The 25,200-nt window shown below is 35.2% G+C and overlaps 1 protein-coding gene across 8 annotated transcripts in view; it reads left to right on the top strand.

The window, feature by feature from the left end:
- Positions 1-25,200, top strand: part of PPP1R12A (protein phosphatase 1 regulatory subunit 12A) — a 112,217-nt gene that overhangs the window by 60,909 nt on the left and 26,108 nt on the right. For 5 of the 8 annotated variants that reach the window (XR_010743622.1, XM_066319216.1, XM_066319215.1 and 2 more), the window contains exons 3-14: positions 89-207; positions 6,385-6,544; positions 8,344-8,488; positions 10,614-10,688; positions 11,098-11,186; positions 11,313-11,470; positions 15,106-15,227; positions 17,741-17,956; positions 18,736-18,830; positions 21,791-21,913; positions 23,274-23,435; positions 23,879-24,055. Coding sequence is in view for 7 of the 8 variants with exons in the window: in XM_066319216.1 (XP_066175313.1) it covers positions 89-207; positions 6,385-6,544; positions 8,344-8,488; positions 10,614-10,688; positions 11,098-11,186; positions 11,313-11,470; positions 15,106-15,227; positions 17,741-17,956; positions 18,736-18,830; positions 21,791-21,913; positions 23,274-23,435; positions 23,879-24,055 (1,641 nt within the window). In the remaining variant the exon portion in view is untranslated. The remainder of the gene's footprint in view (positions 1-88; positions 208-6,384; positions 6,545-8,343; positions 8,489-10,613; positions 10,689-11,097; positions 11,187-11,312; positions 11,471-15,105; positions 15,228-17,740; positions 17,957-18,735; positions 18,831-21,790; positions 21,914-23,273; positions 23,436-23,878; positions 24,056-25,200) is intronic. The other 3 variants (XM_066319220.1, XM_066319222.1, XM_066319221.1) reach the window with 2 other exon arrangements.

Here is a 25,200-nt window from a genome sequence, read left to right as displayed (position 1 = left end):
ATATCCTAGTGGCTGCTGGTTTGTTTTTTTCTTTTTGCATCAGCTTTGCTGTGTTATTTACAGGCTTTTTTTCGTTGTCTATTGGCAGGTATTTAATTAGTCAAGGAGCACATGTAGGAGCTGTAAATAGTGAAGGAGACACTCCATTAGATATTGCTGAAGAAGAAGCAATGGAAGAGCTGCTTCAGAATGAAGTAAATAGACAAGGTAATTCATAAGGTTGTATTTATGGACACTACATGTATTTTTGAAAACCTGGGCTAAATTGTGGCTGTTAAAGTCAATTTATTTTCTAAAGAGAATTGGTCAATATAGAGTGTACAGTGTTTAAGTCTATCTCTTAAAACAGATCTACATAATTTAACAGTAAACTCGTAATTGTTTCAGGCTTTGCCCACTTTTAATTTATATGCTTAAACCCATTTAATGCCCAAAGCAAACGGTAAAAAGAAACTGGAAGACATGATATGCAGGGAAATAAGAGATACCTACTGATACACAGAAGTTGATAGTGGATTTGCAAAGGCTTTGATTAAGTTAATTGGTAGTGTTAACAGAAATTTGATTAGCAGTTTTTACAGTTAACACGTGTTAATGAACATCAGATGACACAGCTGTGTGTATTTTTTATCTGTATTACCATTTTGCTATTTTAATTAGTTGTTCTCTTTTCTAACAGTGCTGTCAGTCTTTGCTTGAGAGTTTTTTTCTGGAATGCACCTCAGCCTAGATTTTTTAAGATTGTTCTTTAAATGCTTGGCAGTACTGATGTGCGATACTAAATGACTGCAGTACCTCTTGGTGAAATTGGAATTATTTGAGGAATGAATTCTTCCAAAATCTCACTTTTATATGTTACTGCTTTTTTTAAAATAAATATTTTGTTATATGGGATTTTACATACATTTTTATAATGCAGACACTCAAAATGACACACTAATTTTTATTCTTTTGCAAGTTTAATTAAATGATTTTGAACAGCCCAATTGTAACATTATTATAATGCCACAGCGCTGAAAATTTCAATGAGGTTTACATATTTCACAGTTAAAGCTTACTGTAAACTGTGTACGGTGCTGTCTTTATAAATCTGAGAAGGTACATATTCCCACACTGTAGCTATTAGTTTCTAAAGGAATGATTTAGGTTTTAAAATACTAAATTTAGTGTTAAAATACTAAATTGCACTTGGTATGGACAACCTACTTTTCTTCCTCTTGCATTTTTATGGCAGTTGGTCTGCTTGCTTGTTTCAGGGAAGTAGGGAAAGAAGGCATTATCCCTCCTTCTAAATTCGTGTTTGAAGACGTAAGAACTAAGGGCTTTTACGTGCAGAGATAAAATCACAGGAAGTATTTCATGATCGACGATGAGAATGGAATAGAAAGGGTATGAATCTGGATGTGAACTTACAGTGCATATCTTACTTAATCATGAGACAGTTGTCTCAGCAATAGGGTTTTCGTTACTCACCTTTGATGGCATCCTTAGCTTGAATATAGATATTACATAAATTTGTGTGTTAGTGTTACATAAATAAAGGATTATTTAGTCATTATTAGAATCACTTAAAAAGCACATACTTGTGTGTGTTGTGGCTAGAGAAGTTAATAGGTCTAAAATAGGAACTTCACTGTTTCTCTTAATGTGGAATTAACAGGCATTTCTGACAGTTTTGTGTTTGGCTATACATGGCTGAATATAATTATCCCTCCAGCAGTGGGAGAATTCGTATTTCTTCCATATGATACACTCCTTCGTATCAAATAAAGCAGTACCACAGTTTTGATAATGCAAGTTAACAGTGAGGTCTATGGAATGATCAGCCCTGGCTCAGTGTTAAAGGTAGTGGAAGACCAGCCTATTTATTTTGAAGATAAACAAGTCTGGGTTTATCAGAGGTATCCTATCTCTGTGTACACAAAATATGCAGTGTGAAAATTAAGTAGGCATTTTCCATAACATTTTTGCCTTACAGCCCTTTCATGTGTTTATTCCTACATTCATTGTAGTTTCATTTTTGTGTTGCAGTGTTAATGCTCTAAATTTGGCTTCCTACATATTGGCAGTCAGAGTTGTTTGGTGGCAAAAGATTGCTTGGAAAAATTGATCAGGTTCATTGTGATATCAGATTTAAGTGATGTCATTTGATGTTTGTTTCTGTTTGAAATCTGAGAAGAACCACTTGTTACATCTCCATTTTTACTGCTTGTGCAGGTCTTATGTCTGTATAGGAAATGTTGAAACAGGCTACTCAGCTACTCAGCATTCTGTTAATCATAAGTTTGTACTTATACTCCATTTTTGGCAGGTATCGAGCTGTATTTTAAGGATGTCTTATTACAGGACAAAATGTGGGAGCCTCTAGAGACACTAAATGCACAAAAATAAATCATAGAATACAATACAGTTCAGTTCTGTGTAACATTACAGGCTTTATAAAAGGAAGGATCTGTGATGTTTCCTCATCCTATTTTAGCATTCAGGCTCCAAGGTCTGATCTGACTTGAGAGGAGATGGTCAGTGATCCAAAAAAATCTTCTTGTTATACAAGTTCTATTGTAAAGGAGTGTTGGCCATTAAAGAAGAAAGATTTTCTAATATTATTTTCCAGTGTCTGTTTTTCTTTAGTCATTCTGATCCCCACATGCTACATCTCTAGATTGCACCAAGGGTCAGGTGACTTTTCATGTGTCCTCTTGTGTCCTGCTGAGCAAATAGCATAACTTGATACAATGGACTGTGCAGGAATTGTGAACTAAGGGAATAGCTATCCTGTAACTGAAGCTGTACCACTCCAGTAGTACCCTAATCTTCAGTGGGGAAATATTGGCTTAATTATTTTTTAATAAAACCTAGCTTACTTTTGTAATTTGTGAGAAGGGAAATTACATGCTCAAGTAAGGTATAAAGATTTTTTGACCTAGTTACAAACAGTAACTAGATAACAAAATCAGATGTTTTATGAAAATTATTCCAAAGTAGTTCTGAACAACTGTTCTGTTTGCACTCCATATGGTTAAACTATTTTGTGTGTTATAAAAACTCCCTTCTTCTACGACTCATTTTATTGTTCCTCCATATGACTAGTATCTATTGCATTGGTGAATCCGATGTATATATAAGGGGCCACTGCAATCCTCAAAATAATTTAGCTTCATCAAAAACTTTACTTAGTTTCTCAGTGTGACCTGTCATGTTTCTACTTGGCAGTGTTTCAATACAGAGTTGTGGAAGTTGTCTTTTACCAGTAAAGTTTTCATTTGCACTGGTGAAAACCAGCAGACTTGAAAGAGATATGGCTTTAGTCCTGGCCAGCCCTGGCCAGTTTTAAATGCTGGCTCTCCTCAGGGCTTGAGTGGGGTTAAGTATAATGGTTTGAAGTGATTTTTTTAGCTGATCATCAGATGTCCTCTTAAAATTATTTTTAACTGCTTAAGCAGTTATTTTGAATTATAGGAAACATTCTCAGGAGGTGAGTTAGTGGGGAGAGGTCATGTGAGGTGAATCAGTGTGGTAGCTATTTATTCAGTAACTGTCAGAATGGTCACTCCTCCTGTTCCAAGGAGAAACACATGTTCCTCATTCTTAATTATAGGTAATGTAACAAGAGTCTCCCAGATGTACTGCTTAACTCAGATTTGTTTATGTGGATAAAATGCGAACTATTACATTTGTATATAAACATTCACTTCATGAAGTAAAAAGTGGGTTGATCTTCCCTGCAGTATCTATAAAACATGCCTTTATATGGCTGAGTTGTCCTGAAACAATGATTCAGCAGTTAAATTTGTGCTGAATTTTCATTGAATGCTCAACTGAACGGCGCACTGTTTTCAAACCTGTTTGGGGCTGTTGAGTAACACTTGTTGATCAGAAAAAAAAAAGTGGAAGCATTTATTAATAAATTATTAATTATTTAAGTTGTTAGGCTGCCAGAGAGGTTAAGCACAGTGGTGGTGTGAGCAAGTGCTGTGGCTGAGGCTGAGCTGGGAGGCAGCGCATTGCCATCTATGGGCCGTCGGGAGAAAGGGTTGGAAACAGATGATGAGCATTTTCTTTTCCCCTGGTGTCTTGGTAGAGTCTGGAAAACAAAAGGAAGGAGAAAGGCCCATACAAGGTATAACAAAGGCTATTTACATTCCATTTCTCTAGTTAATAATGGGAATTGTATTTATCTCAGAGCACAGCTTTTCTTTTGTGACACAAAGTTTAATTCCCATTTCCACGCCACTTATTAATGTGGAATGTTTTATTTAGATTGGCAAGATTCTGGTACTTTCTTCTCTTGAAATATGACCAGAAATTTACTGTCTTGTAAAATAATGTATTGATACAGCCATGAGTCCTCTACCATTATATTTTGTTTGGGCTTCAGAAATGCAATAGTTCGTGGTATTAATGGAACTTTGTATTGAGCAGTAGTTACTTTTTCTGCAAAAGCATTGCTATTTTGGCATAATAACCTGGGTCTTGAAGCCTGTCTGGAAAGTAAACTTAGATATGACCCATTAGAAGCTCACAAGATCAGGGTCTGGAATGAGTTTTTTTCTCTGTTCTTCCTTTGTACAAAAGTGCCTCAGAACAAACAGCCATGTACATGAACAGTTTTACACTGATTGGAATTTTTTCAGGCTCTTCAGGTGGAGAAGGTTATTCATGCTGATAAGGATTTACAGTTGGACTTTGAGCGTACAAAAAGGGAATGGACATAAATGTGACTAAGAGATGAACAAATATACAGTATTTATTTACACAGTACTGTTTTGCAGGCAACACTGACGTGTAAATGATTACTCTAGAGTACTGTCTCAGGATCTGCTGATCACTGCTGTATCATTCTGAAAGGCAAGCAGATGCTCAGGCCCATGAAGTTACAGTTTGCATTAATTCACATACCAACATGTAGGAACTTTCTGAGGAAGGCAAATATGTGACTCTCAGTGTGTTACTGATTCAGAGTTCCTGCTTTTCACACTTCGTATTTGTCATCTTGGAAAGCTTTTCATCTTTTTCCTCTGCTGAGTCCTTCAACAGCCTTGTATGTCTTCCTGCATCTTGGAGACTCAACATCCAGATTATGGTTTTCATCAGTTTCACCAGTTTCTGATAAAATGTAATTCTATTAATTTTTTACCTAAATTGTCAAGATTAAAATGGTTTTGCTGGTCAATTAATTGAATGAGTCTAGGAGTTCAGTCAAGTCCTCAGAACACTGGCTGTTTAACTAGCTCCAATTACTTTATGGAACTTAGTGAAATTTTATATTTTGATTGTCTTTAGCATAAAGTTTTACAGTATATATCTCCCAAGTCCCTGCACACCAGTGTGTAAGATTAGAGAAATTGTACACATAAAAATATTTTGTTGAAGGCTAGCCCACTGATTTCCTGGTAGAGGTCAACCCAGGTAAAATTTGTGCTCTTGGTGATCACAGTTCCTAAATTGCTTTTCCTTACGAGTTGTCACCATTTGGCCATCATAGATAGAATTATGCTCATGCATGGTTCTTTTCAAGATCTCTTTTCTGCTTTGTTCTTTAGTAATAATTACAAAAATGCTTGCAAATAATGTGTTTGCATTACCCATTCAAAGTCTGGAACTTATTTTCATTTGTTTAACCTGATGCATATACCTGTAGGTGTTCTGATGGTAGATTGTTTCTCCCTTTCCATCAGTGCATGATTTTTTTTTCTTTTGGTGAGACATACTGTAAAAAGTTTTCAGTGTTTCTGGTAGTTTTTTAGTAGAGCTATGAAGTGCAATATCCAAAGTGTGGTGTATTTGTATATAAAGTTTTTGATTCACAGTGATAGGAAACAAACTAGAAATGCTTTAGAAAATATAAAAGATATTGCTCCATCTCATTATCAGTGTTAAATAAGCAATATTTCTCTTACCATAGACATCTGTTGGTTAAACTACTAAAGGTGTTTTCTACTGTGTGCAGATACATCAACACAGACTTCATTTTTTGATGCTTAGAAAATTAAAATAGAATTTCTCTCTTTTTTTTTTTTTTTTTTTTAAACAGGTCACTTCAGTGGTTATTAATGTGGTGGTAGACATTCTTAAAAGAATGAGTTTGAAGAGTTTTAGTTAATTGATTTTTATTATTATTTATTTATAATCCTTTTTCCACCTGGCCCCTCCTTTTGTTAAAAAGGCATTATGCAAGCTGTCTTTGAATATTGGATGTTTCCATAACCTTGGAATTCATCTTTCAAAAACTAGTAATATCTAACACTGAACATTATTCAGATTGTTTAGTTTTTATTTTCCTGTATCACATAAATGTGGCATAAAATCTGTTATATAATTGAAGTATTCGAACTAAAATATTTCATGTCTTTTCTTCCCTCTCCCCCTTCCTGTCTGAATTAGGGGTTGATATAGAATCAGCTCGAAAAGAAGAAGAACGAATAATGCTAAGAGATGCAAGACAGTGGCTCAACAGTGGCCATATAAATGATGTCAGGCATGCAAAATCTGGTGGCACAGCACTTCATGTGGCTGCTGCTAAGGGCTATACAGAAGTCTTAAAGTAAGTGTGGTTTAACTTCTTCATATTTTATTGTCCTGATGTAATGTTGCTTGGAATTGGGCATTTCTAACTTTATTTATCTTGAAAATCCCAGTCTCTCTAGAACAATCTATTCTTAAAGCTTAATTTTATGTTTTCAAGCACACATAAATCATGACATTGTTAGCTTTCTATTCTAAGTCATTCAAAATATGAATAACAGTATACGTGTTGAGCCTGAATACTTACTTAAGAGAAGAAAGTTGATAAAAAACTTGCCCTGTTTCTAAAGCCAGTTATGTAAACAAGTTTAAGACCTTTTTATAATGCCAGTTAGCATCCTGCTTGGTGCATATTTTCAAGACACCTTATTTATTTCAATACATAAAGCAGAGGTTGTAATCCAGGCTAAAAGTTTTTACACTTAAAAAAGAGATAATTTAATTTTGTGTTTTGATAATGTTTTTAAAAATCATGACTCTTGAAATCTTCCCTAGAAAGCTTTAGGCTTCAGGTATCCCCTAATTCACAGCTTTTCATTAATGTAAAATCTATACTTACCTTAACATATTTGATTTCTTTTTCATTAGAGCTCTACTTTTATTATAGTAAAGCATAATTAATAATACATTGCTTTAACGTGATTGTAAATTTATTTGACTGCCTTAGCAGTACTAGGAGCACTTACAAACTGTAACATGAGTGAAAATGAGCACACATCTTGACTGTGAGTATTGGTGCCTTTAAGGTCTGCAGAGCAATTTATTAAATGGGAGTTCTCTTTCCAAAAACACTGATGCTTCAACATGATGAAGACAAATTATTTTGTTGGAAAGAAGTAATTTTTGTTTTAGAGTAGCAGTTGTCTGTAAAGGAGTTGTATCTATAACTATTTGGGTGTTTTTTAGCTCCCTCGGTCATTATCTTTTTTGTAGTTTCATCTGTGTACTCCTAAGAGAGGCAAAACATATGTGCAGGAAATTTTTGTGATTGCTTCAAATGATCATAAATGTGGGCTCTGCATTGGATGCAAGACTGTAAGATTTGCAGCTGAGCATGTGTGAAAGTTGACTGATCGCAGGATATATTACTATAAGTATATTGGCTCTTGCAAAACTGAGAGAATTTTTTGAAAAGAATGTTTTGTTCTTATGTGATTTTAACTATTATGGACAGTAGTTCAGAGAGCTCTTAGCTCTTTACATAAAAACACTTGTTAGGTTAAGTGTCCTTTTTCACTTTGATGCTCACCGGAGAACCATGATGGATGTGAGTGCTGCATGCAGGCAGAACAGCAGGTCTTCTCTTTGAGAAACTCTGCTCCCTTTCAGAGACCAGTTGAAGCATGTAAACACTAGATTCTTTGCAAAAAGTTAATAACAGGAAATGAAACTTTCAAGCAGCTAATTTTGGAATGGAAGGAGGTTCTAATAGTTTTCTAATAAGAACACTGTATCTAACAATTTTTAACATTTTATAACTCTTTTCCTTAAAAAGCCTTTTGCCTATGACTTTATATATTGCTTTAGCAAAGTATCTAATTATAGAAACAATGGCCTTTGGAGAGGAAATGAATAATGAAGAAAATGGAAAAGGCGGTTTTTCTTAAATTTTCCTTAAAATATATATACAGACCTGCTAAACAATGAAAAGGCAGATCTTTCTATGACAAGTAAAATTAATCAATTGTCAGTAGCCCAACTAAAATGTCTATGAGAAAAAAGGAGAAAGATATTACCAGAAAGCAGTTTTACAATTTTTATGAAAATTTATTTATCTCTGTTGGCAGTGTCAAGATCTATTTCTTTTAATTTCTTCAGGCTTTTAATACAGGCTCACTACGATGTAAATATTAAAGATTATGATGGCTGGACACCACTTCATGCTGCTGCTCACTGGGGTAAAGAAGAAGCATGTCGCATTTTAGTGGAAAACCTATGTGATATGGAGGCTGTCAACAAAGTGGTAGGATTTTTATGTAATCCTTGTCAAGATACAAAGTTCTGGTCTCTAAAGTGACTTTAGAAGCCAGGGTAAGAAAAGTGATGATAAACTGCTGCTTACTGTACGTGGAGCTTTATATAATGCATGTGTTGTCAAAACAGCATGGTTGTGTTCAGAACTAAATTCTCAGATTGTCTGAATTAATTTCTAGGCAAACTTTATACTTAGTTCTGTATTAAATGGTCCATTCAATCTTTGACATTGAAATTCATGATTGAAAAAGTTTCTTGACATTTCAGAGGTACAAAATTAGTGACTTGATGGATTGTATTCAGGCTTTTATTTGATCTCTGAAGATGATGATGATGCCTTTGGGTAGGGTGTTAACTCCTAGAATCAGCTTTTGTTGGTGTATTAAAGAATTGTCACTATATTATGCTGATTTGGGTGTGGTGGAAGAAACTTGTAGGCAACTCTGGACCGTCCTCCCTGGACATAACCTGAATGCTTCCTAAACTCTGTTTCTATGACTTTTATGCAATGGCCTGTGTAGCTTGCTGATCTTGCTCCCAGTAGACACATGTTCACGAGTTCACATAACCATCAAAAGGATCCAAAGCTTTTCATTCAGCCATGTAAGTGCTGAGCTCATTCTTATCCTCGTAGTGTGTTTTACAGATAGATTCTGTTCTGCTTCAAATTTATTTGTTAGATTTTTTACTGGAGTTATGATAATGTGGATACTATACACTATAAAAGTAAGTTCAAATCCACTCCAAGAGAAAGAAAAAAGGAGGCATAGAGAGATGTCAGCTGGGGACTTTTTTTGTGTGTGGACTTGTCTCTGCAAGCTAGGAAAGTTTTGCTCGTTTTTAAGTAAGCTAGTAGGCAACTCTGGATTTAGTTTCAGTTTTATGTGCTTAGCATCTCAGAGAACTCAGCAATTATTGTTTAGGCACCTGACTTCAGGTATCAACTGTTACAGATTTGGGTTTAAGATGTAACCTTCCAACTGCAGCAGTTTTCTGCAAAGTGATTTTTTGTGGTGATAGTTAGTCCATAGCTGGTAACTGTACCTAAAAATAGGAGGTCACAATGAAAAACTGTAGTTATAATGCAAATATACACTTGTCATAATAGTTCACATGGCAGAAGACCTCAGGCTGTTTTGGCTAATGCTTGTTAAAAGGTGTACATGCCTCTGCTGTATGATCAGAATTAGTGGTTTAATGGTTCATCCTTTCTGACCTGTTAAGATAGTCTTCACAGTGTAATTAGAAATAAGTTTGCCTTTAGTTAATGTTTTGAGAAACTGAAATAAATACAAGCAGGAACACCTTTCATTATTTTTATAAGCTGCTGTGGACACTTTAATGAGCTCTGCTTTTGTTACTGGTTGTTGTACAGAGGTACTTCCTAGTTTGATCTTGTCATGATCCCCAGAACATCTCAGTAAGTCCACCCAGCGTGTTGATGCAGTGGCCTTTATGCCAGTGAACATAGGACTTTGCCTAGATTCCAGCCTTCAAGTACATGTCCCATGGAAATCATACACTAAGGAGAAATAACAAGTGGTCGTAGCACATCTTCTACAAAATAGAATGGAAATTGTAAAATACAGTTTTGTTGCAAAATGTGCTTGAATTTAAGCATGACTGCTTAAATTTAGTGTAACTCCCTTAATTCATTAAAACTTTAAAAATCAAGCAGTATACGATAGTCTAAGATGGGCAGGATACTGAACTGCTATTCAACTGCCTTTGGGAACAGTTGTTGGGCACTAATACTAATACTTGTGAAATTATATTCATCAATCTACTTTTCATTCATAGTGTTCTGTTTTTCCTTTAAATGACAATAAAATTTTATTGTCATATCTTTATTATTTAAAAATGTATTTACTCATCAGGTATAAATGTTTTTGTTTGAAGTCCTCTCCCTCCCTCCCAAAAAAAGGAATATTGCAAAATTGTTTTCAAGTACTGACAGACTAACAGTTTGCAGTAGAGCTTGATTCATATTTTCCAATTTCTCTCTCTAAATGTTCTCCTTAACCTGCATCATCATATGATGAGAAAACATAATAGTCCAATACATTTAAACTCTGTTGCACAATTATGGTGTTTTACTTCTTCGCCTTCTCCAGGGACAGACAGCATTTGATGTGGCAGATGAAGATATTCTAGGATATTTAGAAGAGTTACAAAAGAAGCAGAATCTGGTAGGCCTTGTGCATATGTGTGTGTATACATATATATATGTTCTATTTTATTATACATATGATTATGGTATCCAACTCAGGGCAGCATATAGATTAAAACCAAAGTTTTCAATTCAGGTGACGCCACAGTCATCTCAAAAGCTGCCCTTACTTGGTCGCCTATGGTGATCAAAAAGGCCCTGGAAGAAAAATGGCAATCTACAACTTGCCTTGTTCAGTGGGCATTTTATGATCTGAAGTATCAACAGTGATCATCTTACTTGGAATAACAGTTTCTAAGATTTTTAGAGCTTTGAAAGTTTATACACATTCTATTGTTCGTAGTATTTATAGAGATTCCCCTCCATTTGTAATTTTGTCACGCTGATGCCATTCTAACAACTAAACTGCATCATTCTATGTTTTGAAGCTTCATAGTGAAAAACGTGAAAAGAAATCTCCCCTAATTGAATCCACAGCCAACATGGATAATAACCAGACACAGAAAACATTTAAAAAGTAAGTAAAAGAAGAAAAATTATGAAGTCTTTAAAAAGATGACTTTGCAAGCTGCCACAAAGTCCTACTTAACAGGCTTTAGTAAATTTTTCAGTACTTAATAAATACTTTTCTTTTCAAACTCAGTAAGGAGACGCTGATTATCGAGCAAGAAAAGAATGCATCTAGTATAGAATCTCTGGAGCAAGAGAAAGCAGATGAAGAAGAAGAAGGAAAGAAGGATGAATCCAGTTGTTCTAGTGAAGAGGAAGAGGATGATGACTCAGAATCTGAAGCAGAGACAGGTATGTTATTTGGAGCATTGCCTTTCATGAAGTATTTATAAATTTACTCATTTAATATCACATGATACAGAGTTAAGTTTGTCACATTTCACTTACTCTTCTCTATTTCACTAAGTTTCCAGTTATTTTAAAGTAAATTTATATATGTCTAAAGTAAAGTCGTAACAGATGTATCAAATGGATACCAGTCTTTTACTGGTAGTTACTTAGGTTAAAGCTATTAACCAGCTTACTTGACTGGCTGCTTAACAAATTTGGGCTTTTAATTAGATAGATAGAATAATAGAAGCCTGAAGTAGCATGTCAGAAACACTGAAAAAGTTAGAAGATCAAATTAGAGAGTAAGACTTCTTAGTATTTGCTTGTGGAACTGGTATAGAGATTGAATCAGCAGAAGCGCAAACATTCTCATTTGTCCTTATCATCTTGAAGTAATTACCAATTAATCTGGCTCAGGTATTCATAAAGTAGTAGTGCGTATATTTTCAGTGTGTACGGAGATAAACTTTTAAAGGTGTTATTTTAATGTTACCTGTTACTTGATACATAACTTCAGTTCAAGAGGAATGCTCTTTGAAAAGTTTTGCATTGTATGCACATTACTCTCTATTTCTCTCTTGAGAAATGAAATTAGTGCGGTTTTTTTTTTCTGGAACTCTCAGAGTAGCAGGTACTGATACAAGAACAGCATAGTGTCTTTTCCTTTCAAACCAGAAAACAAGTGTCTGGCAATAAGTGTTTAAAGATGTATGTTCAATCCTAATAAAGAATATTATAATTGCAATGCAGCAGTACCATACATAGACATGGCTCTCAGTAGAAATAGCTTGTTAATATTTTATACTTAAACTTTTGAAAATAAGCAACCGTTTTTGGTGATCTGTTAGTTTTCATTTAAATACATTCTAATTTCTTCACCCATAAAGATAATGATAAGGTATTTTAGAGCTAACCAATCTATTTAATGTAGCAAGCATTTAATGTAGGTAGAAGTAAAAATAACTTGTGAAACCAAACTTTCTATTGTAGTTTAGTTTTTTTTCCCTGTAGTTTGAAATAATCCAGTATTTCAGTATGAAGCTGAAAAAAGTGACTGGCAAGCTTTATAATTACTCTTTTACCTTAGTGTACTCGCATCAGTTATTTACTGAGCTTTGTTAAACTCAAACTACTTATAATATATAACCTGTAGTAATTTCTCTGTCACTGAGCTGACTGTAATGTCTGCTGAACTTTATGACTCTGGTAACTGTGTTCTCTTCACTGCCGGTAGTTTGTGCCAGGAAAATTTGACTGTGACACAAGAATTAATTTATGTAAACTTTGGGGGGGGTTTAATATCAACAAGGCTTTATCATACTTTATTTGGCAAGATACACTTTAAGGTTTTCCCTGTAGAGTTACATCTCTTAAGTTCCAAGATTTTTTACCATTATTCAGCTTAGGGTAGTGAAAGATTTTACTAGTGAAAAATATTATTATAAGGAGCATTCTGGTTGTAAAATACTTTAACAGTGTTCAGTATTTTAAAGTACTGGAAATGGTGATTTCTAATCTTTTGGGATAATTAAAATGTTTTCCTATATTTTTGTTTCATTGGTTACATGAGAATATAGTTTAAAAATAAATACACTTCTGTCTGTAAGACCAAGAAGGGAAATAGGAATATGAAAGTAGCTTATCACAAAGGACAGAGAAACAAGATAAAAAATAAAATTTTCCTCAGTTCGGTTTTTGTAACTTTTTTTTTTACATACTTTGACCTTTTTTTTTTTTATATATAGTCCATCTCAGCTCAGTCATGCATACTATGTTGTGTGAAGTACTATGTTCTTGCTGTTCTAGAAACAATTTCAGAATACAGTTGTGAAAAATCCGTTTTTCTTCTTCCTGAAAACTTTTTCTGTATATTTTAAAGATGTATTACTTACAAGTTTCTATCAGATCTACCTGTGCATCATTTCATCAGTCTATCATTTCATCATACTATCAGTCCACATTGCTTTGTTCAGCTTTTTGTCACCTAGAATTTTACTGCCATTTTTTTTCACTTATGTTTAGAAAGAACTTTTCATTAAGGGCTGGTGGTCATGTAAGCTGTTTATATTTGTTTACTGAATAACTAACATTCAAAACATCTAGTCAGCTATGTCTGTAACTGAAACAAGTGTGCAAGATCACTACCATGGATTACACAATTTCTAACTGTAGATTAGTGCTTTATTGAATTTAAATGTTGTGAGAACACTGCATGAAAACTTGGCATACTTTCTAAAGTAATTGCTCTTAGGCTGTATGGGTCACAAAGATGGAAAGATGTGTTTATAGTAAGACAAAAACCAGTGGGATTGAACTCCATGTTGTTTCATCCTGCGCTATTAATAGGAGACATCTGAGCCCAAAGAATGTGCAGTTTGAATATGTGAAACCGAAGCAAAGTGGAACATTATGAAGCTCAAGAAAAAGCAGTGGCAGCAATTGTTGTATCTCAATTGTGAAGTTTTCTATATGTTTATGTGAGAAGGGTTAAGGTTCATAAACCATGGACAGAGGAAGGAATTTGGACAAAGCAGAAGAGAGTAGGTAGGTAGATGGTGAAATGTAGGTAGGGGAAGAACAAGGAACAAAGAAGGAATGAAGCAAATGAAAAATTGGTGTTCTGGAAGGCAAGTCCCTGCCTCATCTCATTCTGGTGACCAGAATCCCTGATGGGGTTCTCTGTACAGTTAATTATTTCTTTGAACTCAAGCATAGTTATCAGAGAATAAATATTTCACTTTGAATTGGCACCTGCCTTCTGTAGTTTGAATTAACTGTTACAGAATCAAAGGATAGTCAGGGTAGGAAGGGAGCTCTGGAAATCAACAAGTCCAACTTCCCCTGCCAAGTCAGGGTGACCTAGAGCAGGTTACATGCCAAAGTGTCCAGGTGGGTTTTGAATGTCTCCAGAGAGGGAGATTCCGCGACCTCCCTGGGCAACCTCTTCCAGTGCTCTGCCACCCTCAGTGTTCTTCCTCATGCTCAGGTGGAACTTCTTGTATTTTAGTTCATGGCTATTGCTTCTTGTCCTGTTGTTGCATACCAGCAAAAAGAGTCTGGCACCATCCTGAACACCTGCCTTTGAGATATTTATATGCTTTAATGAGATCAGATGAGATGCTAAGATATCTCCTACTGTTACAGTTTTTATGGTCATTAACCAGCTACTAAAATACAGGCTGCATGGGGATACTGAAATCTGTCTCCTGAAGTTTCCAAGATGTGACTCATCAAAACCTTGAGCAACCTGATTCATAGGCAATATTGGCCCTCCTTTGAGCAGAAGTTGAATTAGGTGATCTCCTGAGTCACTTTGAAGCTAAATGAGTCTGTGTTTCTGTCTCTTCATCTGAGTGGTAGCACTTCATGAACACAGAAAAATTGTTACATGCACAACCTTTTAGAAAAAAAAAAAGTGGACCTAGCTAAGATATAAATTGGGAGTGAGGGAGAAAACACTGACGAACAAATGATAAAATGCTGGTCATAAAGTTAACTGTAAAATTTGTTGGATAGAAATTCAGCTCGGTGTTGTAAAGATGAAATTGTGAATGAAAAATGAAGATTAATATCTTATATTTTAAAATATTTTGCAGATAAAACCAAAACCTTGGCAGCTAATAATGCAAATACCACAAGTACACAATCAGCATCAGTAGCTGTGATGGCGCCTTCAGTAGCTGGTGGCCAAGGGGCACCTACATCACCTGTTAAGAAGGTAAAAGAAAATACCTTTTTATTTTCTATTATATCACAGTCTTACAATTTTCTGTTTCTTTTTTCTGTGTTAGTATATCTTTCTTGATTCTAGTGTAAGTAGTAGATTTGGTTAACCAGTGAACTGATAAAAATATGCACAGATTCTTAAAATACTTTCTGTTCTTCCCCATGAAATTTAATTTTTTTAAAAAAATTGAATGGCTTTAATTCTGAACAGGGACCTAAAATACAGACCTGTGAAATATCTGAATGTAAAATCTACTAAAAAAGAAATATTCTGTTGCGCAGTGAGTGGAGTTCTTGTTTTTTCTGAAGCTAAACTTCATCTTTTGAAAGTATTTTCTATGTCTGACTCCTCCAGAACCAATAGAAGCTACAGTTCTAGTCTCTCTCTGTGCCTTTATTTCTGATGCACTTGATTCAAGGGAGGCAGGCATGACTATGTGAGTTTTAGGAATCCCTTGAAGAATTCAGCTAGTGCTTTGGCACAAAAGTTGAAAATTATACCTGAAATAAAAAGTAGAAAGTGGTGTGGGTCTCATCCCTGTTTTAATATAGTTAGGACCTCATGGAAGAGCTAGATAATAGGGACACATGATTTATTCAATGCACAACTCAAAGCCACACTTGCAAAGCCATACTGCATGCTGGAAACTTTTACAGCTTGTAACTTTACAGGAAAAGTTAATTTGGATGAACTTGTGTTTTATTTGGCAGGGGGAAAATAGGTATACCTGGGGGAAAATACTACAGTAGATAAAAATGCATAGTCAGAAGGCAACATATAAGTCAACCTTCTAGAATATTAGAGCAAACTGGATAGTAAGCCAGTAAATCTTCATTTGTCATTCATTACAACTTATCTATACACGTCATCATTAAAGTGTAACCCTCTGCTGATGCATCTGAAAAGCATGTTCAGGAAAAGGGTGACTGTGATATACTGCAGCCACAGTAGAGAGAAAAGACATACTACCAAAAGAATAGTATAATATTTTGCTTCTGGGAGCTTACTGGGATTATACTTCCATATTCACAGTAGCATCTACCAGTGGTTCATGTTACAAAGTATCCTTTAATGTAACAGGTGCATGTATGTGATTTAATGATATGAGGGGATATTTTCATAAGAGAGGAAGTAAGCTTGATTTGAAGCTAAATTATAATCTTCTACAAATCATCAATACACTTGTAATTTTGTTATGCAGAAATTAATGGTTTATATTTTGGCCTTCTAGGTAGAAAGTGCAGGCTATAAGTAAACTGTAGTTATCTTGCTATTACTATGTGAAAAGCTCAGGACCTTCTGTAGCTACAAAATAAATGCACATTATATCAAAATTATTGTCTTGTAACATAGCAGGTACATGTGATCTAAAGGAGCAGTTACAGCTCCTGTTAGTAAACAAAAACGTTTTGAACTGTTTGCAGCACTCTGTGTGTGTGGTCTTGCATCTACACTTGCACCTGCCTTTTTCGGTCCGCACCATCTGATCTGATGTAGCTGCACTTCTGCTTTTACATCATAGATGGCCAAACCAAGGGGTGCAGATGCAGTATACTAAACCAGAAGTCAGGTTTCCTTCAGTCTGCATTGCCTTCAGTAATGCTGCTCTCTGACTGCAGGTACTGAAGGCAGGGCAAATTTGGGAAGATAGCTATGCTAGCGTGGGATGTGATTCGGGGTATGAACGATATGTGCTAAGGAAATAAGGGCTATGTAGTGTGAATCTTCCAGTATTCTCACCAGTGTGAGGATTTAGGCCAGGGACCTTGTAAGGTCACAAGCTTTATTTTTCTTTTCTATGCAAGCTGTAATTCTGTCTCTGAATGAGCTACACATGCCGTGTTACATTGAGTTATAATCTATTACTAATGTTTTAAGTGTCTTACTGCTTTTTTAGTATTTTATGTTGTAATGAAGAGTTACTTAATATAAACCTAGGAACAAACTGTATGGTGTTAAAACAGCCTTTTGTTTCTATTTTCCTTCCTTTCAATCTTTATCTCTGTCTTGTCTTAATTGGCTTCAGTATGATTTCATTCCTCCTATCATGCCTGTCGTGGAGTCAGTAGATCCTGCATCATGGAGGCAGGGCTTGCGCAAAACTGGCATTGTTCTTGTGCCCAATAAGGGTGAAAAATCTATGGTGAGGTTCCTGTGTGCACAGGTTTATGTACAGGTTGCAAAATAACATATTTAATCAAAATGTTAATACCAGATTTGCATGTTTTTAAGTTTTTATCTCAAGTTCACAGCTTGTATTACAAAGTGTGGGTTTTTGTAAGCTAACTCTTATAGGAGTGGTATTCCTTGACCAGTCTTACATTTCTGATCTCATTGACTAATTAATGAGAAAAGTGTATAGGTTGCCTCCCACTACAACTTCCCTATGAATTCAGTACTTACTATTATTAAAAACAGTTGCGTGCTCAAATCTTTGCAAGGAGCATGAATTTTCACAGATAACAGAAATTAATAATGGAAATTTATTTTCATGTGTTTTATAGTTTCCAACGTCTACAACCAAGGTTTCTCCCAAAGATGAAGAGAGGAAAGATGAATCTCCTGCTTCATGGAGGTTGGGTCTTAGAAAAACTGGTAGTTATGGTGCACTTGCAGAGATTACTGCTTCCAAAGAAGCTCAGAAAGAAAAGGACTCTGCAGGTGTTATGCGTTCAGCATCCAGTCCTAGACTTTCCTCTTCGCTGGACAACAAAGAAAAGGTAATAATTTTCAGGATAAAACAATATTTTGAGAAATTCATACATATTTCTTAGTATAGATGTTAATGATGTATTGTAGAAATAAGATCATAAAACACATCTGTTCTTCACTAAAATTCAAAAAAGTTAAATTACAGAGCTTCCTTATAGTATCTCTCAAAATGCAATATACTCCTTCAGTGTCTGGTGACCTGGTACATAGGTCTGGCATTTAATCCCGTAGGATTTGCAAAGCTAGTAGTCATTTTTACAATTTGGGAACATCAGAGATTTGATAGCTTTTGCATCACATGGAGAATGATGCTTAAATAATCTTATAAATGAAGGAAGTCTCTCTTGTATTTGTTTTCATTTTGTAGTGATTGTTTATTTTCAAAAATTGGTTCTGTAACTAAACATGGATACACCAAACCAAATTTTGTTCAGGTAGCTGAACAAAATAGAACTTGAGGTTTAATTTCAAGTACAAATGTTTATATGATATAAAGATTTAGAATAATAATGTACTGTACTATATAAAAGTACTGAACCAGTTGCTTTCAGGATCACTGTTGGAATTGTATTGCAGCAAGGCAGAAAAAAGAGAAATTAGCATCACTAAAATGGAAACGTTAGCAGTTTCCTTTTCCTGTTGTAGTCTTTTATTATATTTAACTAAAGCTTAAAACTCATTTGTGTAATCGCGTCACAGTAAATACAGCTGGAGTTGGCATAATGATAATCTTCCAGACAAAATAATCAATAATAGTAACAATTAACAAAAACCTAATGTCTTCCAGGAGAAAGATGGAAAAGGAACTCGACTTGCATATGTTGCACCTACAATACCAAGACGGCTGGCCAGTACCTCTGACATTGATGAAAAAGAAAACAGGTGACTGAAGTTTTTGGGTTTTTTAATATAAAATTTAAATAAAACTTTAGAGTGACTGACAAATTTACATGTTTTAGAACAGTGCTGATTTCCAGCATTATCTGGCTGTATAGATTTGCTAATTCATATGGCAGTCCAATTCCTGAAGGTTTTTGATCTTGTCAATTATCATAATCTTTTCTAGAGTTCAAATTATTCTATGACAAGAGCAGAACTCACTAAAGAGTGTTGTCTTCTTGAGAAAGAAAATAAATAAAATCCAAAATATGAAGTTCTAAACTTTTAAACTATTGAAGGGTGCTAAAATTATTCTACTGCTTTGTCTTCAGTCACAAAGTACTGCTACTGGGCTACATTATTACTTTTGAGTATGATAAAGTGATGTGTTCCTTATGGACTTCACTTAAAACCTGTATTATTGTGCAGCAGCAATACAGGAATCATTTAGCAGTTCTTCTACTTTCTTTGTTTACATGTTGACCTTTCATTATCTTTCGGAGATCTTTACTTTCTTTGCTGCTATTGTTTCTGTAGCTTTCAGAATAAAAGAAACAAATAGTTAGGTGAATAGGCTTGCTACCTGTTAGGATTTGGGGTACTTTCATGGCATATTTATAGAGTCAGAACCATCCTGTTTTTCACTCCTCCTTTACTGAGGTTCTACGGGGATGTTCTCTGCAGTTACTGTAGAATGCATAGTGCAAAACTTAGAAGTCTCCATAATGCCTTGCTTTTGGTTGGATCATATCTAGAGAGATGAATGCTGGATGACCTGAACTGAAAATCCTTTGATTTCTCAAAGTGTGCTGTTCTAATCCTTGTCTGTAAAATTGAAAATCTCTTTATACCTGAAGAGGAATGTCTTCATTGCTCTTCTTGAGAACTGTCTGTTTCAATGCAAGCAGAAGATAAATACTGTCTTTTCTTATGCTTGCAGGAAGTTGCTGAACTTTAGTCTCTGGGTAACAAATTCCGTTTCAAAACAGAATTTCAGATATTTCAGGGATATTTCACATCTCACACTCCTCTAAAGCTCAGTGTAATTTGTTAACATTTCTCATTTTACTTGGTCAGATGTTTTTTAATCTGTGTTTCTGTAAGGGACAAATTTGGAGTTTCTGTTTGTGCTGTCCTTCTCTCAACTCCTATATTCTTTGAGGCTGAATTTGTCAGTTTTGGTTTGTTTATAGAGACTATTCTTGTTTCAGTTTGTTGTTTTTGGTTTTTTTTTTAAATTCTACTTCTAAAAACCTCTTGTTTTCCAAAAGTATCTTTGTTGGATGGTACCTTAAGGTTGAAATAAATATTTCATTCAGTTTTCTTCCTTAGAAGCTGTTATTGCTTGTAACAAAGGAATTAAGTTTTTCTTCAGTGTTGAAGTCTATTTCTGTCCTTGATGTGCCAGTCTTGACTTATTCACAGATACAGCTCCAAAAGTGGTTATCAGCAATAGTATAATTTTTCTCATATGCATTGGGTTATCTGCAGTCACCAGTCTTGTTAGTCCTAGTGCTCATCAGTACAACTCATCTTCTGAGAGCTTTCTGTACACCTTGGTGTACCAGAGATGAAGCCTGCTTTTAGACATCAGTACTTTGCCTACTGTATGACATGGCAGACAATCCAGCCTACGTAGAGTCATAAGAGGTTTTTGACATTTATTCTGACCTTGAATTTAACCATCTGCCCCACAGGTGCCTTAATAAATAATTAGGGTGTCTGCCTTTATCAAAGATCTTTGTCCTTGTTGCTTAGCTTAATGCTCTGTTGTTGTTCTACATAGTACCTACTTGCCTCGTGAGGCGGTGGGGCAGCATAATCCTATCTAACATCCTGTGTGAGTGACAGAAGTGACTTCAAGATGAATCCCAGCTGGGCTTTTAGATTAACAAATCTCAGACACCCAGCCTCAGCTGACTAGCCAGTGCTACAGCAAAAGTGCTGTAGTGTCTTGGCAAAGTGAAACTTGGAGTAATTATGGAAAATCTGTCATTCAGCAGAACCTTTCTGTGGTAGATGATGCCTCAGAATTTGTGCTTCTCTTTGCTGGTAAGAAACAACACTACATTGGTCTGTTTCATCATTTTCTAATGTTGTTTCCAGCTGCAGAAGTGCTAAAATACATTTTCATGCAAAAAGAGGTACATTATGATGGCCAAAGGTATCTGAACATAAAACACGTATTTTCAAAGTTTTGTTTTATTCTACCTCGTGCACCTGATTGCCTGATATTCTTCCTACTGTCCAAACTTCAGATTTTGAGCTGACATTTTCTTAGAAATTCAGGTTTTGCATGTCAGTTTTCAGGATGGTTTTTCTAAGTAGATTTTTGCAAGGTTATTCCTTGCTGTTATAAACTGCAGCAACAGTCTGGAAATTCCTTGTGACTGAAGTCATGTCAGCTAGTGATACATGTCAGACCCCTCAAGAAAGGCTACTGCAAGCCTAGTTACACTGGTCTTACAGTGTCATGCGTTCTAAAAGCTTGTCAGCTTTTCAACTCCTTATAACATAAAAGAATAAATAATTCCAGCTATTAAAAAAAATCAGCTATTAAAATCAGCTATTATTAAAATCAGCTATTAAAAAACCCAGATAGGTTTCCCTTAGTGCATTGGATAATCTCAGGAGCAAACAAAAAAACATCTTGTTTCTTTTTTGAGAAAAACAAAGCCAGCAATGACCACAGATAAAAACCAACAATTGGTTCATGTTGATTAAATCTTCTTTAGCAGTTTTCTTTTGATCTGCTTCTTATGTTTTTTAATTGTGTTAGTAAGTATATAGTATCCTTCCACAGAGGCTTGAAAATGATTGCTCATAAAAGCAATTTTATTCCTTATTCAGTTATGTTTATTTTAAGTGTGTTATCTAGGATTTTAACTTGAGGCTCCTGTTCAGCTCACGTCAAGAACAGCAATCTTTAATGTGGGTTTGCTAAACTAAAATCTCTTTTACAGGGATTCATCTGCTAGTTCAATACGTGGTGGCAGTTCCTACACCAGGAGAAAATGGGAGGAAGATGTCAAGAAAAATAGTTTGAATGAAGGTCCTACATCATTAAACACAAGTTATCAAAGAAGGTGTGGATTTTCTCTTCTTCATTTTTTTTAAAATCAAAATAGCCTTAAAAATTAACAAGTACAGAGTCATTTTGTAAGGGCAGTTTAAAATTGAATGGTGGAGTATTGCCCTGCTCATGTGGAGCAATGCAGTGGTTGTGCTGGTTGTAAACGTACAGTTGTATGGTGATGCAGTGGTTGTGCTGATTTTAAATAATGTAATTACAGCTAGATGCTTTCTTTTTCCAGTTTGGGGTTCATTTGACTCTTTCCAGATGAGTTCAGTAGTCAAAGATAATTATTTTAAATGTTGCAATAGAAATAATTCTGCCTGATATATGAAAAGAGGGAAAACACCGTCTTTGTTGAGTTCTGGTTATTGCATGACAGTCTTGGAGGTGTTGGACTACTGTCCTTGATTGTAAATTATAGCCATACCTGTGCTGAGTGTCAGCATCATAGAATACATAAAATTTACTTGAATGCAAAGTAAATTATGAAAATACGAGAGTAGTTCTCAGGTGTGCTGGTCCCTAACTTGCAGAATTTTCTCAGGAGGAATCATGTGCGGCACACGTATACATGATTAACTTTGCTGCTTTGTGTGGTTTCAATGCAGCTATTTGAGTCAAATTCTTCATTGTAATTAGTGGGGCAAAAAATAGCTAAAATGAATAGATCAAAGAAAAGCGTCAAATAACTAAGCTTCATATTGGTACATGCTGCTGATGTACATGATACATACTTAGCATTTTATTTTTTGAGTCTTGACATTGATATTATCAGTAACCTGGCTGTCTCATACAGCATAATGCATATTTATTTCTTGTAAACCACTGGTTCTGCTTTATAGCTTGAAGAACAAGGGAAAAACCTGAGTGGGAGGTTATTCTTCCTAGGAATGACTAGAGATTTTTAAAAAATGGGCCAGTATATTAATTGCTTTCAAATTATAAGAGGAGTGATATTGATGACATTTTCTTTCCTGACAAGCTGTGCAGTAGGGTTCTGCATTTTCTGAGGTATTCAGTGTGGGTGAAACAGCAGTTTAAAAATGGGACATTGGGGGCCCTATATGAATACGTTAGTAGACGTGATCAAGACATTCTTACATAAATGAATGAGATTCCATTCTTTATCCTCTTTTGTGAAGAAATGGTCAGGACTAAGGGACACTTCTGCTGCCCTCGGAAGTCATAAATCAAAAGTCCTGGCCAAGGAAGCAATGCAAAAAATGCTTCTTTTGCACCAGAAGTTTCCAAGTCTCAACCAAGGCACAGAATACATGGGCAAAAATTTAATAGATGATTCACAGCTTGGTGGTGTTTTAATGAGTAAATATAAGTAATAAATGCAGCCATTGTACATGTCTCTCCTTCAGTGGCTCCTTTGGTAGAAGACAAGATGATTTGATAAGTTCCAGTGTTCCAAGTACTGCATCAACAGTTACCTCTTCTGCTGGTCTTCAGAAAACGCTGCCTGCCAGCACAAACACTACTGCAAAGAGTACAGCGGGTTCTACTTCAGCAGGTGTACAAAGCAGGTAATTGGCACCAGGACGTTTTCTTCCCTTTTTTTTGTCAGGTCTACTGTGTGCTTATGTATGTGCATGCGTTCTTGTTTAGTAGATCCTGGGGCTCTGGATTTTTTCACTTTCCTGTTAAATTTGTTTTGATTTCATACAATTTGGCTCAAAAATTGTGAATGGCTTCCTACTGTAATATGAAAGCCGTGTTCATATAAAAGAATAAATCGAATGTTAGAAGGGTCTGAAGAATAAAAGTTCAATTATTGTGAACTGCTAATTTTTAATTTATTCAATTTCATAGCTCAATCTGGGCTTTCATAGTAGAGACATTTCTCAGTTTGCTTCTTAAAAAAAAATCCATCCCTCAATTTACATGTTATTAGTTGTTTAGTAAAGTGCTTTCATTGTTTAGCTGTTTCCTTTTCTCTTTTTTTGTGTTGCTGCTTGTTATGCTGTAGTACCTCAAATCGTTTGTGGGCTGAGGATAGTACTGAGAAAGAAAAGGACAGTGTTCCTACAGCAGTGACCGTTCCTGTTGCACCATCTGTTGTAAATGCTGCAGCCACTACCACAGCCATGACTACAGCTACTTCTGGCACTGTGTCCTCAACATCAGAGGTCAGGGAGAGACGGAGGTGTGTAAAGGTTCTAAGAGTAACTTTGCTCTTACACAAAATTATACTTTTTTTATTGCTTAAAGGAATGTGTTGGTTACCACAGATGTGAACAGTACAGTGTGTAAAGCAGTGTTGTTTTCTTGCTGGGTATTGAAACAATTGGTACCTCAGTTTATCTAAGAGCTTAGTACTAGTAGACACCATTCATGAAATTTAAACTTTGATATTGTATGGTTTTGACTGGCCTTGGGTTTTCATGTGGTGTATTTTCAGATTTGTATTTCTCTGAACAGATTAGATGAGACTTCTTAAAAATACCAATAATGGAACCCTGTAAAAACACTGAATTAAAAATAATAAAATGAGTGATTAATTAATTAATTGCTAGAACTACATTGCTGCTGATTGAGGTAGTGTGCCATTGGCAGTATGCTAAGAAGTCAGAGCATAGCATTTTTCAATAATTTTGTATGCCTGACATTACTGAGAAGAGAGTATCAAACCCAACACATTCTGTTTATTTCTTTGCATGATTTAGGATCTCTTCTACCTGAAACAGTCATACAATTTTAAATGCAATGCTTTAAGAGATAACTCAGTATGAAGATTGACTAAGAAGCTGATATAGATCTTATTTTAAGAATATGGTGGGGTTTTTCTGTTTACAGTTATATGAAGGATGAGTTAAGATTGGTGCATATTTTTTTCCATAAAGGGCTGTTTCCTTCTATTTATGGAAGCAAACATGATTTCAAAAGATTGGTAATTCCTGTTATCTTTCCTTTGTTCTTCTTTTTCTGGATATTTATAAATGTTTATCCTTTGACTCTCCTGCTGGAATGCAAGTTCAGATTCCTGTGTTGCTCCTGTAGTAGTTCCCAAATGTACTTTCTGTATCAGTGCCAGTTATGTGTATCTCTGTATGTTCACGGAGGTAATGAAGCTGTTCCTTATTACAGAAGAAAATTGTATTCTTTTGGTTCATTTAAGGCAGCAGCGTTTGAAGATTCTTTATAGAGGTCTAATTAGGCTAGTCTGTTTTCTGTAGTCTTCCTTCCTACCCAAAAATGAGATTTAAAAACTTCTATGATATGTGGATTATGTTTTTATTATTCCCCACCATGATTCAGGAAGGGTCCACATGTGCTAACAATCCATTTCAA

This window comes from Sylvia atricapilla, chromosome 5, assembly GCF_009819655.1.
Source record: "Sylvia atricapilla isolate bSylAtr1 chromosome 5, bSylAtr1.pri, whole genome shotgun sequence".
In the NCBI taxonomy this organism is placed as follows: Eukaryota; Metazoa; Chordata; class Aves; order Passeriformes; family Sylviidae; genus Sylvia; species Sylvia atricapilla.
This window is presented reverse-complemented; position numbering and strand designations above follow the sequence as displayed.